General features: G+C 49.9%; 1 protein-coding gene and 1 long non-coding RNA gene across 2 annotated transcripts; one reads left to right on the top strand and one right to left on the bottom strand.

Moving 5' to 3' along the window:
- The first annotated feature begins 280 nt into the window (after positions 1-280).
- RPL29 (ribosomal protein L29) lies at positions 281-3,877 on the top strand. Its single transcript, XM_089781060.1, has 4 exons — positions 281-389; positions 864-908; positions 1,539-1,603; positions 3,560-3,877. Exons 2-4 carry the CDS (start codon positions 872-874, stop codon positions 3,647-3,649), a joined length of 192 nt encoding a protein of 63 aa, XP_089637186.1. The 5' UTR covers positions 281-389; positions 864-871; the 3' UTR covers positions 3,650-3,877.
- Positions 3,878-11,030: 7,153 nt separating this feature from the next.
- Positions 11,031-13,569, bottom strand: LOC149523779 (uncharacterized). The gene is made up of 3 exons (XR_016350413.1): positions 13,183-13,569; positions 12,320-12,483; positions 11,031-11,398 (listed from the first exon to the last, which is right to left on the bottom strand). It is a non-coding gene; the product is annotated as an uncharacterized LOC149523779 (long non-coding RNA).
- Between the last annotated feature and the right edge of the window lie 1,065 nt (positions 13,570-14,634).

Genomic DNA, 14,634 nt, shown 5'->3' on the forward strand with positions numbered 1-14,634 from the left:
AACCAAAATGATTAGGGGGCTGGAGCACATGACTTATGAGGAGAGGCTGAGGGACTTGGGTCTGTTTAGTCTGCAGAAGCGAAGAGTGGGGGGGATTTGATAGCAGCCTTCAACTCCCTGAAGGGGGGTTCCAAAGAGGATGGAGAGAGGCTGTTCTACAGCCCGCACTGCTCCCAGGGTAGGACCAGGGCGGGGCTGTGCTGGGCCCCTGAGGCTGCCTCAGCCCCAGCCGGAACCTCTCTGCTCGCGGGCCCTGTTTCCGGACGGACGCGGGGCACAACGGTTTCCGGTCCGGTGCTCTCCGCTTCCCCTTCCCTCGGCCGGTTTCCCAGAAGGCTTTGCGGCGGTTCCTTCTCTTCCGGCTCGGCCCCCGCGGCGGCGCAGCTCGGGTGAGTGGCCCTCCGCAATCCGGCCCCATCGGGCCCGCGGGAGCCGGCGGTGGGGCTGGGGCGGGGCGCACGGTCCTGGGCGGGGGTCTCTGGGTTCGGCCCTGGGGCTCCTCGGGCGCGGGGAGCGCCTGGCCCGGCCCCAGGGGGCGGAGGGCGGACACGGGGCCGGAGGCGGGGGGAGCTGGGCCGGGGGCTGCAGGGTGGAGGCTCGGGATGATCTCCCGGCCCGGGGCACTAGCCAGCCCCCTGCGCTGGTACAAAATCCGTATCCCCGGCCCAGCTGCAAACGCGCGGGGCGATAGGCACCGTGCTCGTATCCGCCTCCCACCCCCGCAGGTTAGCGGGGCTCTCGGCAGAGCGAGCTTCCTTCTCCGCATTCCCCTCTTGGAAGCGCCGCAGAGTGTCAGGGTGCAAAGGCGTCTGGTGCCGCTGTTCCTGCCGATTCCGAGCTGACAGCGTGTTTCCTCCTCACAGGTTTCATCATGGCCAAGTCCAAGAATCACACCACTCACAACCAATGTAAGTTTGGGATTGCTTCTGACCCCAAAGTATTGACATTTGAAAAACGTTGCTTGGTTTATAATAGAGTTTAAAGAGACGCTAGAGAAATTCATGGAGGTTAGGTCCATAAAAGGCTACTAGCCAGGGGGTAGGAATGGTGTCCCTGGCCTCTGTTTGTCAGAGGCTGGAGACAGATGGCACAAGACAAATCGCTTGATCATTGTCTTCGGCCCACTCCTTCCGGGGCACCTGGTGCAGGCCACTGTCAGCAGACAGGCTACTGGCCTAGATGGACCTTTGGTCTGACCCAGTACGGCCGTTCTTATGTTCTAGTATAGTCAAATACAATGAAGGTTTATTTTCAACACTGCCATTTTAGTGCTTGTGGAGGAGAGTGGTGTACTTCCTACACAGGTGGTAAGAGTTGGTGGCGTTGGAGGGGGAATGGAGACACATCTGCCAATAACACAAATAAGTAGCGTGGGCTTGGGATAGGTGAATATTTTTGCCAGCCTTTGGTTGTAAAAAATCCAGGTACTTTCCACTACACAGGTAATTGGAAGAAAGATTGAGTTAGGGCCTTCGTTTTACTTGTGATAATTTCTGTGGCCCAGTTTTTAATCTGTGAATGTTTCTCTTTCTCAACAGCTCGCAAATGGCACAGAAATGGTATCAAGAAACCAAGGTCCCAGAGATATGAATCTCTGAAGGGGGTGAATATTTCTCTTTATAATTTTGCTGTCAGGCTCTGTAGTCTTACACACAAGCTGTAGTTTTCCAGCATCAGTACTTGCACATTTACTTTCCATTCTTTTTTGAAAATGGTTGTCTCATTTCTTAATGTGCGTGGGTTTAAACTTTACTCCAGTTTGGACCTGCCTGATCCAGCACCCTCCAGACCTGACCGATCCTGGATGAGGAATTTTGCTGCACCAGGAGAGGTCATTTCTGGTCCTTCTGCCCCAGACTTGGCTCTGCTGCTGTCCAGAGCCTGCTCGCTGCCCTGCCTGCTGCAAGCAATCCCTTGGAACTATGGTCCTCGAGTATCCGTGGTACTACCGGACCACGGATATTGCCAGATCAGGGAGTCCAAGTTTAGCGGTTCAACATGTATAGCAAAACATTTCTCTTTATTCTATTGTGCACTTGCCTTTCCTGCAGTCACAGCTGGTAGATAGCTTTGTACTTATGATGCTGGGTTACAGATTTGTCTGTCTAGGTATCACGGTGTTTAGTCTCACAGGCCTTGTCTAGACTCCGCTTTAACTACTGGCGTAAAACACTGAAAGGAGAGGGTCATGATCCTTCAGGTGTTTGCAGGCTGTTAGCTTGTACCTGCAACCCCCCTTTGCTTCCAGCATTTGTAATAGAGTTAATATAAACATGTGTTTTTAATTTATATGGGGAGGGGCACTCTGAGAGAGTTCACCAAAACAAAACCTGGAGAGCTATATCCAGCTCTAGCTTGGAGAACTATATTAGGCTGCCAGTATGAATTAGTCGACAGCTTTCAAATTTGGACAAGGATCATCTTCATTATTTCCCATGTTTCTCCCCCTGGGTGAATATATGTGGGTTGACTACTAAGTTTCCATTTTGAATCTTTTTCTGCCTGTATTTCTAACTTCACTGGCTCCCTTTCTATTATTTCTCTGGCCTTACTGGTGAAACTCCTCCCTCTGGAGAACAGAAGTGGCTTTAACGCCTCGAACTGTGAAATAAGGCAGCTGGTATGACAATGCCTCCCTTTTTTGGGGAAATAAAGTTTTAATTGCACTCAGAAGTGAGTAAGAACACAAGGATGTTCCCTGTGTATATGGGATTATCTGTATTTCCTTGAAGCCTTGTAACCTCGGTGTATGCAACCCTTCTGTAAAGCTCGCGTACGTTTGTGCCACAATTAGGGCTTTCATGGCTGGTCCTATTGACTTGCTTGGGACTCGTGCTCTGAATAAGCATTGTATGAGTGACCCGTGCAGTCTTAGGCCCTTACCTTGTATGCTATCTAATGCCTTTGATTAGTGAAAACATTGGGTGACCACAGAAAATAGGAAATAGTGTTTATCTGCAACTTAAATCGCTTAGTAGTGTTTCTGTTTTGAACATCATGTGTTAGCTAGAGTTTTCAGTGGTGCATAGCCACACATGCTAACTGGTACTGTGGCATAGATTGCTCCAAAAGCACTTCGGCTAAGTCTACAGTGGCACATTATAGCTTTGTGGCTTGAGGGTTTGAAAAAACACCCCTCACCCTTCCTCCGAGCACAGCAAATTAAGCACTGTGAAGCTCTGGTATCAACATTAGGTACTCCCCTTGTGGCAGTGGTTTACAAAGTGCACTGGGGGTTGGGGACTTCTCCCAGTGTTCATGGCATAGTTTAAAACTCTGTGTGGAGAAAGACATTGTTGTTTTTTCCTTATACTCTGAGTGGCTAGGGGGAGAATGTATGTCCTTACCTCCATTGTAAAAGCAGGCTATTTAACCTAGTGAAGACAAAGCACTGTTGGTATTGACCAGGATTTGTTTATGGTGACAGGATAAATCATTTCATACATGATGCATCTGTCCCAAATGGGTAAATACTGATGCACTTCCTGGCTTGAATGTACGCTTCAAATGGCTGACCATTTCCCTCCCCCAATTTGGTTTATTTTACCTTGTTTTATAGGTTGATCCCAAGTTTCTGAGGAACATGCGATTTGCAAAGAAGCACAACAAGAAGGGACTGAAAAAAATGCGGGCCAACAATGCCAAGTAACCAACTTGCCTCTGCAATGAAAGGACTGACTTGTTATGACCCTGAAAAGCAGGTTTTTTTTCTATTGGCATTTGTTTCACTCAAAAAAATTTTGTACAAATAAAATGAGAAGTAAAAAAGTTCAAGAGCCTGCATCCTGGCCTTCTGAGTTTGAAGGGGAGCCTTTGAAATGTTGAGTTCTCATCTTGTTTGAATTCCGTATTAAAACATACTTGAGAAATCTTAGAAGCTGTTTATAGTCACCTGGGTGTGCATCTTTGTCCCGCGGCAATTCAGATTAATTGGAGTTCTGGCAGAATTGCCGGCTGATGTCTTTTGTCCTCAAATGAAACTGTTATTACAGTTCCCGCTCAATGCTCTTATAGCCTAACGCCTTGGTGTCCCTAACTCTCTAGCTACAACTGGCTATTTGGCCGGTTAAGTGTGGCTAGTTTGCTCTAGCAGTAGCCACTGTAATGGATACTGCTTCAGAACTGGTTGGACACGAGGGGCCTAACACATAATTAGTGTGACTCTGGATTGGGATTTTATGTGTTTCGCACTAGCCTATTTTTCCAGTTACAGAATGTTTGTTACTTGAACTCTAAAAGTAAAGCTGGAAATGGAGCCTCTTGTTTGTTTGTTCATGTGTGAAGTACAGGAGTGTTTGTGTTGAATGCCTTCTGAAGGAGTAGTGCCGTGAAAACAGTATTGCTTGGTATCAAAAGGTATCCCTTAAATGTTTATATAGAAATAAACCTGAGGAATTTGCCATTGCACAGGGAGTAAAATGTATTCTCACATTACTGAGAAGAAAGCATAATTCAGCAAAAATGTCTTTTCTGTGTGTAAACCAAAATACATTTTCTAACAGCTTCTTTCTCCAGAAATTGCAATTTAAAAATATTTAATCCACCAAAGTTCTTGCTTTGGTGCTGGGGTTCTACTATAAACCAGCTAGCGTAGTTAGCAGGGGGCTTCTCACTTGTCATAATTAAATTCTGTTTAGGTATTCCTGCTGCACCCACCCTTCAGCTCAATGACAGTTTGTCTAAAGTCAAGGGATTGTATGTGAAATGGGATGAGGAGTCCTGTGGCACTTTAGAGACGTACACATACATATTAGCATGAGCTTGAGTGGAGAAAACGATGGGGAGCCCTCACAATTTATAACAGAAAAAGGAGGGGAGAATCTGTCAATTGTAGTGCCTGTGCTAATGAGGCTGAGTGGGTTGGAAGTGCCCCATGCTTAGCTTTTGATGTCAATTGGGTTTTGAATATAGGGAGGCAGGTTTCATAATGACTCCTTTAACATCACTGGCATGGGGTGTTTCCTAGCTGTAGAGTGAGGATGGGATACACTTTGGGTTGGGGGCCACTGACCACAGAAAAACAGCCAGAGGGTACACACAAATGAGAAGGTTTAAAAAAAAACCCTTACGGACATGGCAGCAAAGCAGAAAATGAAAAGGGAGGCCTTCACCTCCCTCGTGCAACCTGGGGCACCAAGGCTGAGGGGGTCCCTCCATAGCCGCATGAACTCTTCTGGGGGCCTGGTGCTCAGTTGGAGACAAATGAGGGGTTCAGTTGGTGGGGGGTGGCTACTGGGGAGCAGGGTGTGGGGTCTGGATGGAAGGGAGGGAGCTGGAGTGGGGGGTTTATGGGAGGGGCACGTGGAAGTGGGATGCAGGATCTGAGAAGGAGGGAGCCACTACCTAACTGATTTCCAGCAGGCAGAGCTGCATTGGGGAGCCGGGAGCCTCGCCGGCTGGATCAAAACAAGCCAGGGGCTGGGTTTGGTCCATGGGCAGTATGTTCCCCGCCCCTGCTGTAGAGGTCTGATGCTGCAGAAGCCAGCAGAACGAACATTTTACACGATTCGCTTAAAGTATGTTGTGGACCTATTCTCGTTTGGCCGGGGTCTACGCAAGGTGTGTCAGGAGTGTGATTTGTTTTACTGTGTGGGAATAAACTCTGCTTGGGTCAAGTCTCCGTTACTAAACTACGTGGACCTAAGCCATATCAGTGTACAGCCACCACAGTAATGAGATCACTTGCATATTCACTGTGTCCTTTCTGTTGACGTGCACCTTCGCCAGGAATGTTTGCACAGACTGAACTGTCAGCGTGGGCCATGACGGGACAGTTTCTGAAAGGCAGGAGCAGTTGGGGGTGCTCACACTGCCCCTTGCGCAGGTATAGTTAAGTCCACATTGTGGGCAAGTGATGTCAGGGGGAGGTACAGTTCAGTGTAAACACTTACACAAGTTGACATAAGATACATAGACCTAACTGGCAGAGATCAGCCTTTTAAAAATATCAAAAGTAGGGGTGTAGCTTTTATTTGTAGGGGAGTCATAAGACCTCACATGCTGGCAGTGTTTGAACCCTTAAGATGGGTGGCAGCTACCTCAATTCATGGCCCCTTTATACAACTAGGCATGGGCAAATGTGGCTTAAGTGGCGAGTGTTTCTGATCTCCAGCTGCCCGTTTGGAGACCGTGAGGCTCAGGTTTTCCTCAACCATCTCAGACCCGTCCTGAGCATTCCTGGTGTTGCTAGAGAAAAAAACTATTATCTAGAAAGGGACCACAAAGCCAGCTTTGTAGGCAGCCCCTTCCTCCTCCTTTCTCAAACAAACCAACCCACATTTCTGTTTGCTTTCTGAGAAGAAGGTTGAGGAATGAAAAAGAGGCAGAACTATACGGTAGCTCTAGTAGACTATTGTCTGACTCTGAGAAGAAATTGTGTGTTGCCATTTAGAGTAGGATTCAATAAGATACTTCAGTAATGGATAACTGGTTGGAAGCTCAGGTCTGTGCTGTCACCCCTGTAATGATGAATGCTATTGGTAGCTCTCTTGCTGAAAACGTGATCCATGTAAAATTACCAGACTTCAGGCAATTTTCTGATAGCTTCACAGAGTTGCCTTGTTTTTAACTGTTGCTAATGATAATGAACTTGCTGCTGACTTGACAAAAACCATCTAAAGAGCACCCACGGGGTTTGCGTGCAGTTGCTGTAGTGGCACTTGGCCACCAGATGGTGCAGATGGGATGTTTGTCGTGAACAATCATGGATTTTTTTTATTCAGGGCCTACACCTGCTCCCTTTCTTCCTGTTCCTTCTGCCTCGCAACTGGAAAGTACCCAGGAGATTGGCCTGGAAACACTTCTAGATACCCAGAGCACAAGTGTCCTCTCCCAAGGAAGGGTGCTCTGTAACGAGGGGCCCAGGCGAGCAACAAAGGGCTTAAAAGGTGTTTGAGAGAGAAGCTGCCTAGACTCAGTACTGGCTTGTTAAGGAGCAGGAGTGAGTGAAAGGAAGAGAACGGCTGTGGGTGTTCATTTTTCCCTCTGCAGCAGAGAGCTGGGCTGGACTGGGGAAATCCAAGAGGGCAGGATTGCTTTGGGAGCCTGGAGGGAGCCTAAATCACAGAGATAAGAGGTGGTGAAGGTTCCTCTCTGTCCTCCTCCCCCGGGGAAGTGTGTGTGTGTTCTGGCCTAGTCTCCAATATCTCTGGTGAGATGGGGCCTTCCCTGGGGAAACTATTCCACAGCCTATCGTATCCCCCAGTGAGGACGATTTTTCTCCTATTGAGCCTCAGTTTTTCTTCCTTTAGTTTTGCCCCCTTAGCCCTAGTGCCTAGCACTGACTGCCCCCTCTCCATCTTCAGGGCCTAGACCCATGGGCTACATCTAGACTGGCATGATTTTCCGCAAATGCTAAAATGTTAAAAGCATTTGCGGAAAAGGGCATCTAGATTGGCATGGATGCTTTTCCACAAAAGCACTTTTTGCCGTTTTTGCAATCGGGGCTTTTTTGCACAAAACAAATCTGAGCTGTCTACACTGGCCCTTTTGCACAAAAGGACTTTTGCCCGAACGGGAGCAGCATGGTATTTCCGCAAGAAGCACTGATTTCTTACGTGAGATCGTCAGCGTTCTCGTGGAAATTCAAGTGGCCAGTGTAGACAGCTGGCAAGTTTTTTCTGCAAAAGCAGCTGCTTTTGTGGAAAAACTTGCCAGTCTAGACACAGCCATGGGCTATTTATAGGCTTATTATCGTCTCCCTCCCTCCTCTGGCAGTTGACAAGCTCACCATAGTTTGCTCTCTGAACAGTTCCTCATAAATCAGCCCTAGCTGCCTTGGTGTGGGGGAGAGGAATGAATGAGGGCAGGGCAGAGAGCATGGGGAGGGGGTCGGTCGTGGGGAAAGCACAACAGGAAGGGAGAGAATCTTGCTGGGTGCTGGTCTCTGCCGGCCCCCTCCTCTTCCCCCCAAGCAGGCACCTTCTGTTTTTGCTACTTCGGACATTGAGTTGCCCTGTCAGAGATGTGTCTGAGCCTGGCCAGAGAGTGACTGCGTGAGAGATGGGGATTCTGAGCCCATGGGCCACACTCAGCCCTGATTCAGGGAGTCGCTCACTGAGGGATGGAGGGACTCAGGTCCTTACCCTACAAGCTAGGGGAGTAGGTGGTCCTGGGGATCAGGTGGTAGGAGAGAGCCCTAATTGGTCTGGCCCTTCTGGAAAGCCTATTTTGAAACACATGCCCTGGAGGTAATCTAGGCCCCTGAGCCCAGCCCTTCAGCTGTGTTTCCCTGCCTCTTTACTACTGGTTTCTGCCAAGAGAGGCATCTAAATATCTTTGAGACTGAGAGTCCTGATTGACTTCTAAGAACAGAGCCAGGGACCAGATGCAGCCCCTGGGTTACCTGGATCTTCCCCTGAGGCTTAGTCCTTCCCCCTTTCTCCCCCCCACAGCATTGGGAAGCTCCATCTTCCCTGCAGCCCCTGGCCCCCCGGCTGATATTTCTGTGGGTCAGCAGCCCTTGACCCAAAAAAAGTTCCCCACCCCTGCAAAAAGGCGACAGAGCTGCTGATCCGTCCATGCGTCTGACGTTCTGGCCAGCAAGGCGGTGCCGTTACAATGCTTTGTGCGACTGATAGGAAGGACACGTTGTGGGGGCGGAGTGAGAGTGGCCGTGGGGGTTGTATGAACGTTTTTCTGACTTTACCTACCCCAAACTTTGCATTAAATCTCCGAGGCTCTTACTCCTGGCCGGTGAGTTCTGCTTTTGCGTGCCCTCTCTGCATTTCCTCCCAGAAGTGCCAGCAACTGGACTACCTGGCTCACAGCCCACAGTACGTCATGGCCACAGCAGAGGTTAGAGCAGGGGCTTATGGTGTTAGTGGGGGGAAGGGCCTACGGGGAGAATATCGGAGCCTCTCTCCCCGCAGTCCTGCTGCCTTTGTGAGGAGCCATTGCTCATCGCCGCCCTTCAGCCTGCCCTTCACTGCGAGAGACTTTCCCAAATAAGGGCACAGCTACTTCCAACCAAAATAGCCCCGGGTGACACAATGCAGGGCAGGATAATGTCACCTTAATCCAGGCCTGCATTGTGCAGAGTGACGGGGACTCCTGAACGTTCACAGCCGCTCGGAGTCAGGTTTACTCTTGTCGGAGTGCCATTTTGACACCACGATTCACGGTTGGGTGCCTCTAGAGAAACCTCAGCAGGAGCACGGCCTTTGATTTCCCCACCCCAGACAGCTGGTGGCAGAATCACCTGGGGGGCTTGTCCCTCACAGCTGACCTTTTCTGCTTCACTCCCTTACTACACATCTGCCAAATGCACGTCCATGCCAGCTATAGACTCTCAGAACACTAGAGCTGGAAGGGACCTCGAGAGCTCAGCAAGTCCAGTCCCCTGCCCTCACAGCAGGACCAAGCACCATCTAGCTCATCCCTGACAGATGTCCATCCAACCAATATCTCCAGAGATGGAGACTCCACAACCTCCCTGGGCAATTTATGCCAGTGTTGGACCACCTTGACAGGAAGTTTTTCCTAATGTCCAATCTAAACCTCCCTTGCTTCAATTTGTCCCGGTTGCTTCCTGTCCTATTCTCAGAGGCCAGGAGAACTATTTTTTCCTCCTCTTCCTAACACCCTTTTAGATACATATAAGGCTACGTCTAGACTGGCATGATTTTCCGGAAATGCTTTTAACAGAAAAGTCTTCCATTAAAAGCATTTGCGGAAAAGCGTCCGTGGCCAATCTAGACGCACTTTTGCACAAAAAAGCCCCGATCGCCATTTTCGCGATCGGGGTTTTTTTGTGCAAAACAAATCTGAGCTGTTTACACTGGCCCTTTTGTGCAAAAGTTTTGCGCAAAAGGGACTTTTGCTCGAATGGGAGCAGCATAGTATTTCCACAAAAAGCACTGATTTCTTACAGTAGAAAGTCAGTGCTTTTGCGGCAATTCAAGTGGCCAGTGTAGACAGCTGGCAAGTTTTTCCAGAAAAGCGGCTGATTTTTCTGGAAAAACTGGCCAGTCTAGACACAGCCATATAGCTTGGGTACGGTTGCCATTATGTATGATTTGTGTCACCTGGGTCAGAGACCCGGCCCCCCGTTGTGCCAAGTGCTGTACCAGCACGACAAAAACTGGCCCCTGCCCCAAAGAGCCTGCATGTAGGCTGGATTCTGCATTCCATCCGCTTGGGCAGAGGAAAGCAGTCTGAGAGAAGGGCTGGGGTGAATGGCCTGTGGGTTTAAGCGCAGAGTTCGAGGCTGATGCTGACTGCTTCTGTAGCTTTGGCCAGCTTGTTTAAATGCTCTGCCCTCTTTTCCCACGGGTAAAATCAGAAGGGACGCCTGCTTGTTTATTGCCGTCTAAGGGTAGCACAGAGAGAGTTTCTAGTTTGAATTTCATCCGCATGTGGGGCAGTTGCTCAGCCTTATAGAGACCTGCTGCTTCCTCTTATGCATGGAAATGAGTGGCAATGCCAGGAATTCAGACTCAGGCCCTGGCACAGTGGATTGCACGCTGGATCCAGGGCAACAAATTGCTGCTTATGTCCCTAATGTTTATTTTAAGAGTCCTAGGAGCAAACACTAGGTTATCAGTTTACCAGAGGCTTTCCAACAGTGGTCAGTTTGGCAGCAGAAGACCCCTTAAACCAGGGGTACACATATGTCTGGGGGTATGCAGAGGTCTGTCCTGGCTAATAGCCTTTGATGAGCCTATCCTCCATGAATTTATCTAGCTCTTTTTGGAACCCTGTTAAAATCCTGGCCTTCACCACATCCTCTGGCAAGGAGTTCCACAGGTTGTCTGTGCATTGTGTTAAGAAGTATTGCTTTTTGTTTGTTTTAAATCTCTTGATTTAATGCATAACATACATTACTGTGCTCAGCTCTGTGCAAAGTGAGGATCTGATTGTGCAGTAGACCATGGCAGGAAGGCAGTCTCTCCGCCTAAAATCAAGTAAATTAAATATTGCGAGGATTTTTAGCTCTCAGTGCCATGCCAATTGTATGGCTGTCCCAGTAACTGAATTACATGCGCTGCTGCTGTCTGTTGGCAAAACAGCACATTTTATCAGCTGGGCTTATAATTAGATTGTGGTGCAGTGAACATGTTAGAAAGGAAAGGACGTATTTTGTCACTTTAAAGGCTTTTTCCTCTTAACACTAGCAGTCTTGAATGTTGTTTGCAAGAGCAGTTGTGTCTGCGTGGACTCCAGATTATTAGCGAGACCATGTGGATGAGGGGAATCCTTTTATTGGGGCAATGTCTGTTGGTGAGAGAGACAAGCTGTGGAGCTTACGGAGTTCTCCGGCCGGTTTGGGAAGGATACTCGGATGCTCTTGCAGACATGCTCGCTTGGAGATACAGACACCCTCTCAGATGTCTTTTTCTTGGTCTTCCCACAGACTGGGTGTCCATAGGGAGAACTCATTAGCCAGGCTGAGTCTGTTCTGAGTGGGCATGCCATGGTAACATACAAATAAGCATAGAGCAATTAAATACTTAATTCAACTCTTCCACATTGTTCTGTTTGTGGTATTTCAGTCATCCCGGGACTCCCAGACAGAAAACTAGTGTATTGCTAATCCTGTTGCCAAAGACCCTGCTTAGCACTGGGGTGTGTAGTCCACAGCACACAGTGTCTGGTATCATTCACTTCGCCTTCGACAGGCCGCTGTTAATGGCGTATGGTAGAACCTCAGCATTACGTACCAGCCAGTCAACCACATACACAGGCAGCAACAGAGAGCAGAAAAACAGTGAAAACACACAGGCTACGTCTACACTGGCCCCTTTTCCGGAAGGGGCATGTTAATTTCAGAGATCGCAATAGGGAAATCCGCGGGGGATTTAAATATCCCCCGCGGCATTTAAATAAAAATGTCCGCCGCTTTTTTCCGGCTTTTAGAAAAGCCGGAAAAGAGCGTCTACACTGGCCCCGATCCTCCGGAAAAAGCACCCTTTTCCGGAGGATCTTATTCCCGGGGGGGACTGGAGTGCCAGCACGGGCTCCCCAAAAATAGAGGGGAGCCCTGAGCCTTGGGGGCTGGATCCAGGCCAGCCTGGGGTCACATCTGGACCCCTGGCCTTAGGTTTCCCCTCCCTCCCACAAGCGTAAGGATTGTAGTTCATGGCAGGAGCATATTTCTGGTGGTCCCCATCCCACGCCAGTTTGTGGCGAGGCTCACTTAGTTTCCCTGCAGTCTCTTCACAGTGGCACTTACAGCATTCAGCCTAGCGCACTGCCTAGAAACCATGTGACCCTCTTCAGGCACGGCAAGATGGCTTCCGCTTGGACTCGACATTGAAGGGGAGAGGAAATAGCTGAGGTGGTTGGAGCGATTGCTGCTCTATGGGGTTAGGCTGCTCACCAGAGTTGGTTTGGAGCCCTCGGGGTGTCCAGAACATGCAGTGCTGGGCAGGTTTACGTGTGTGGCGGAGCACGCCCGCTCCCTGTCGGCACGAGCAGCAGAGCACTGATACAGCGGCGCCGTGGCGCTGGAATGCAGGTGTAGGGGCCTCCACGCCCATTCATCTGTGAAGAGGGAGAGTGAAGAGAAGGGGAAACCTGTCAGAATGTGTCTTCAGGGCCCGGACTGAGCACCAGGCAGGAGTCTCCTCTGTGGCGTCCTACTACACACGTTAGGAACATTATTTAGGCCTTTCTCCCTGGCATCCGGCAAGAGCCCTTGCTCAAGAGAGGATACTGCCGTGGATGGACCAGCCAAGCTGGTAAAATACGTGGCCATGTTCATGTGTGGCATGGAGCAGCCTCCACCCTTCAGTGAGCTGATGAGCATCCTCAACCCTCTCCCCCCACCGAGGGGATTCCAGGGCCTTCATATGCTCTGCTCTCTGCATTCACTGCTTCCTCAGTGTACCTCTGGGAGATTCATGATGTGGCTCCTAAATCTTTCTACGCACAATTACAATAACCAGCCTCTCCTTAACCCAGCTGAACCCTCATGCAGGAAACTTGGGGCCCAGGGTAGATGAATCTCTGTGTGGGAGCAGGGTTTGGAAGAAGCAGGGAAGTGAGACCCCCCCCAAGCTCTACAAATCCAGATCTTGGTGGTCCACTGAGATGGGAGACCATCCATGCAGAGCCCCTGTGCCCCTCTGCCCTCTCTGCCCTCCCAGCAGCATGGCTGTGATGGAGCTGTGCCCACATGGCCTTTGAACCCTGGCTTAAGATGGCACGAAGTTTCCCACCCATACCCATCATGCACCTCACCTGCCATGGATCCATATCTCCACGGAGGACTCCGAGGTCCCATTCCCTGCCTGTGGAGAGCTAGAGGCACATGTGAGGAGGGACTGGGGAGCTTCCAGGCGTAAATCTCAGGGGGAAAGCCAGACGCCTCACGCTCCATTGGGTTTCAGCTCTGTTGGTGTCTGGCCAGTGACATCAGTAAGTCCCAGATCTGGCCCTATGTGAGCTTTGCCCATTTTTCATGACTCGCAGGGGTTTTCACTGCCTTCTGAAAGGGCTGAGAACCGACGTGACTGGTTAGCAGCCGCTCCCCCTCATCTCACAGACACTCGGACTAAAGCCTGACAGAGACTCACAGACCCCCGGAGGTCCAAGGAGATGACGCCAGGCCCAGAACGAGCTGACAGCTGCCTGATGAACGCCTGCGTGAAGCATTCCCTGCACTCCAGGAATCATGCGGCTAGAAATAGACGCGGTCAGGCTGGCATCGGACACACCCTGCCTGAATAGCGTGATATAGGCTTTTACCACATGGCAGTTGTTCCCAGAGCCCCCTGAGCACGTGCAGCCTGAACCCAACAAACCCAGACCCACAGAGCTCAACTGGACCCAGGGGGCCCAGCTGGTTTTCTGCCTGAATGATGTAATAATAACCCTTTGTGGGGTCCAGCAAAGACACGGGAGCAGCATCCCCAAAGGAGCTCTGTGGGGCGGGGGGGGTTAAGTGGGGCTGGCGAGCTGGCACCCATTTCAGAGGGGAGAGTAGCATCCTGAGGTCTGGGTAGTTCAGAGAAGCAGCCAAGTGCTTAGAACTCGTCCGCAAAGTTCAGGGCTACAGTTCAGAGGGCCTTTCATAATGAAGGGAGCGCTCTGTGTCTGGGTTTCCTTTTACCTGACTGCCCATAGCATACTTTGGTTAGTCTGAGGATGGGGCCGGAGAGAGTCCCTTGGGCACTCACGGTTGTGGGGGAGGTACCTGTGCACATACAAATGTGGGCTTTGCATACATAAATGTTTGGGCGTGTATGTCTGGGCAGGTTGTGGGCATGCAAGCCCAGGGGCGCGTTTTTGCCACTGCAGCTATTAGTATTTCACTGAGGCAGCTGCAGACAGTGTCATGAACAGGAGACCTGAGTTTTTCTCCCTGCCACGGATCTTACAGGGTGATGTAGAGGAAAGAGTGTGCCAATCGCATTGCTACTCCGTGCCTCAGTTTCCCCAGCTGTACGATGATGAGGATGCTCACTAGTAAAGCACTCTGATGAATGAAAAGTGCTCTGAGCACGAAGAATGATGGATGTTCTTAATTTAGAATGATCAGATTATTGATTAGATTATAGATTAGAATAATGATTAGATTATTAACGTCATCCCTCTCCTCTGAAATGCGCTCTTCCTTGTCATTTAAAAAATCTGCCAAGGGCATCCTTCAGGGCTCTGTTTATAACATTCTATTTATCGTACATGTTTTTT

This window comes from Pelodiscus sinensis, chromosome 11, assembly GCF_052426305.1.
Source record: "Pelodiscus sinensis isolate ZL-2025 chromosome 11, ASM5242630v1, whole genome shotgun sequence".
NCBI classification, from domain to species: domain Eukaryota; kingdom Metazoa; phylum Chordata; order Testudines; family Trionychidae; genus Pelodiscus; species Pelodiscus sinensis.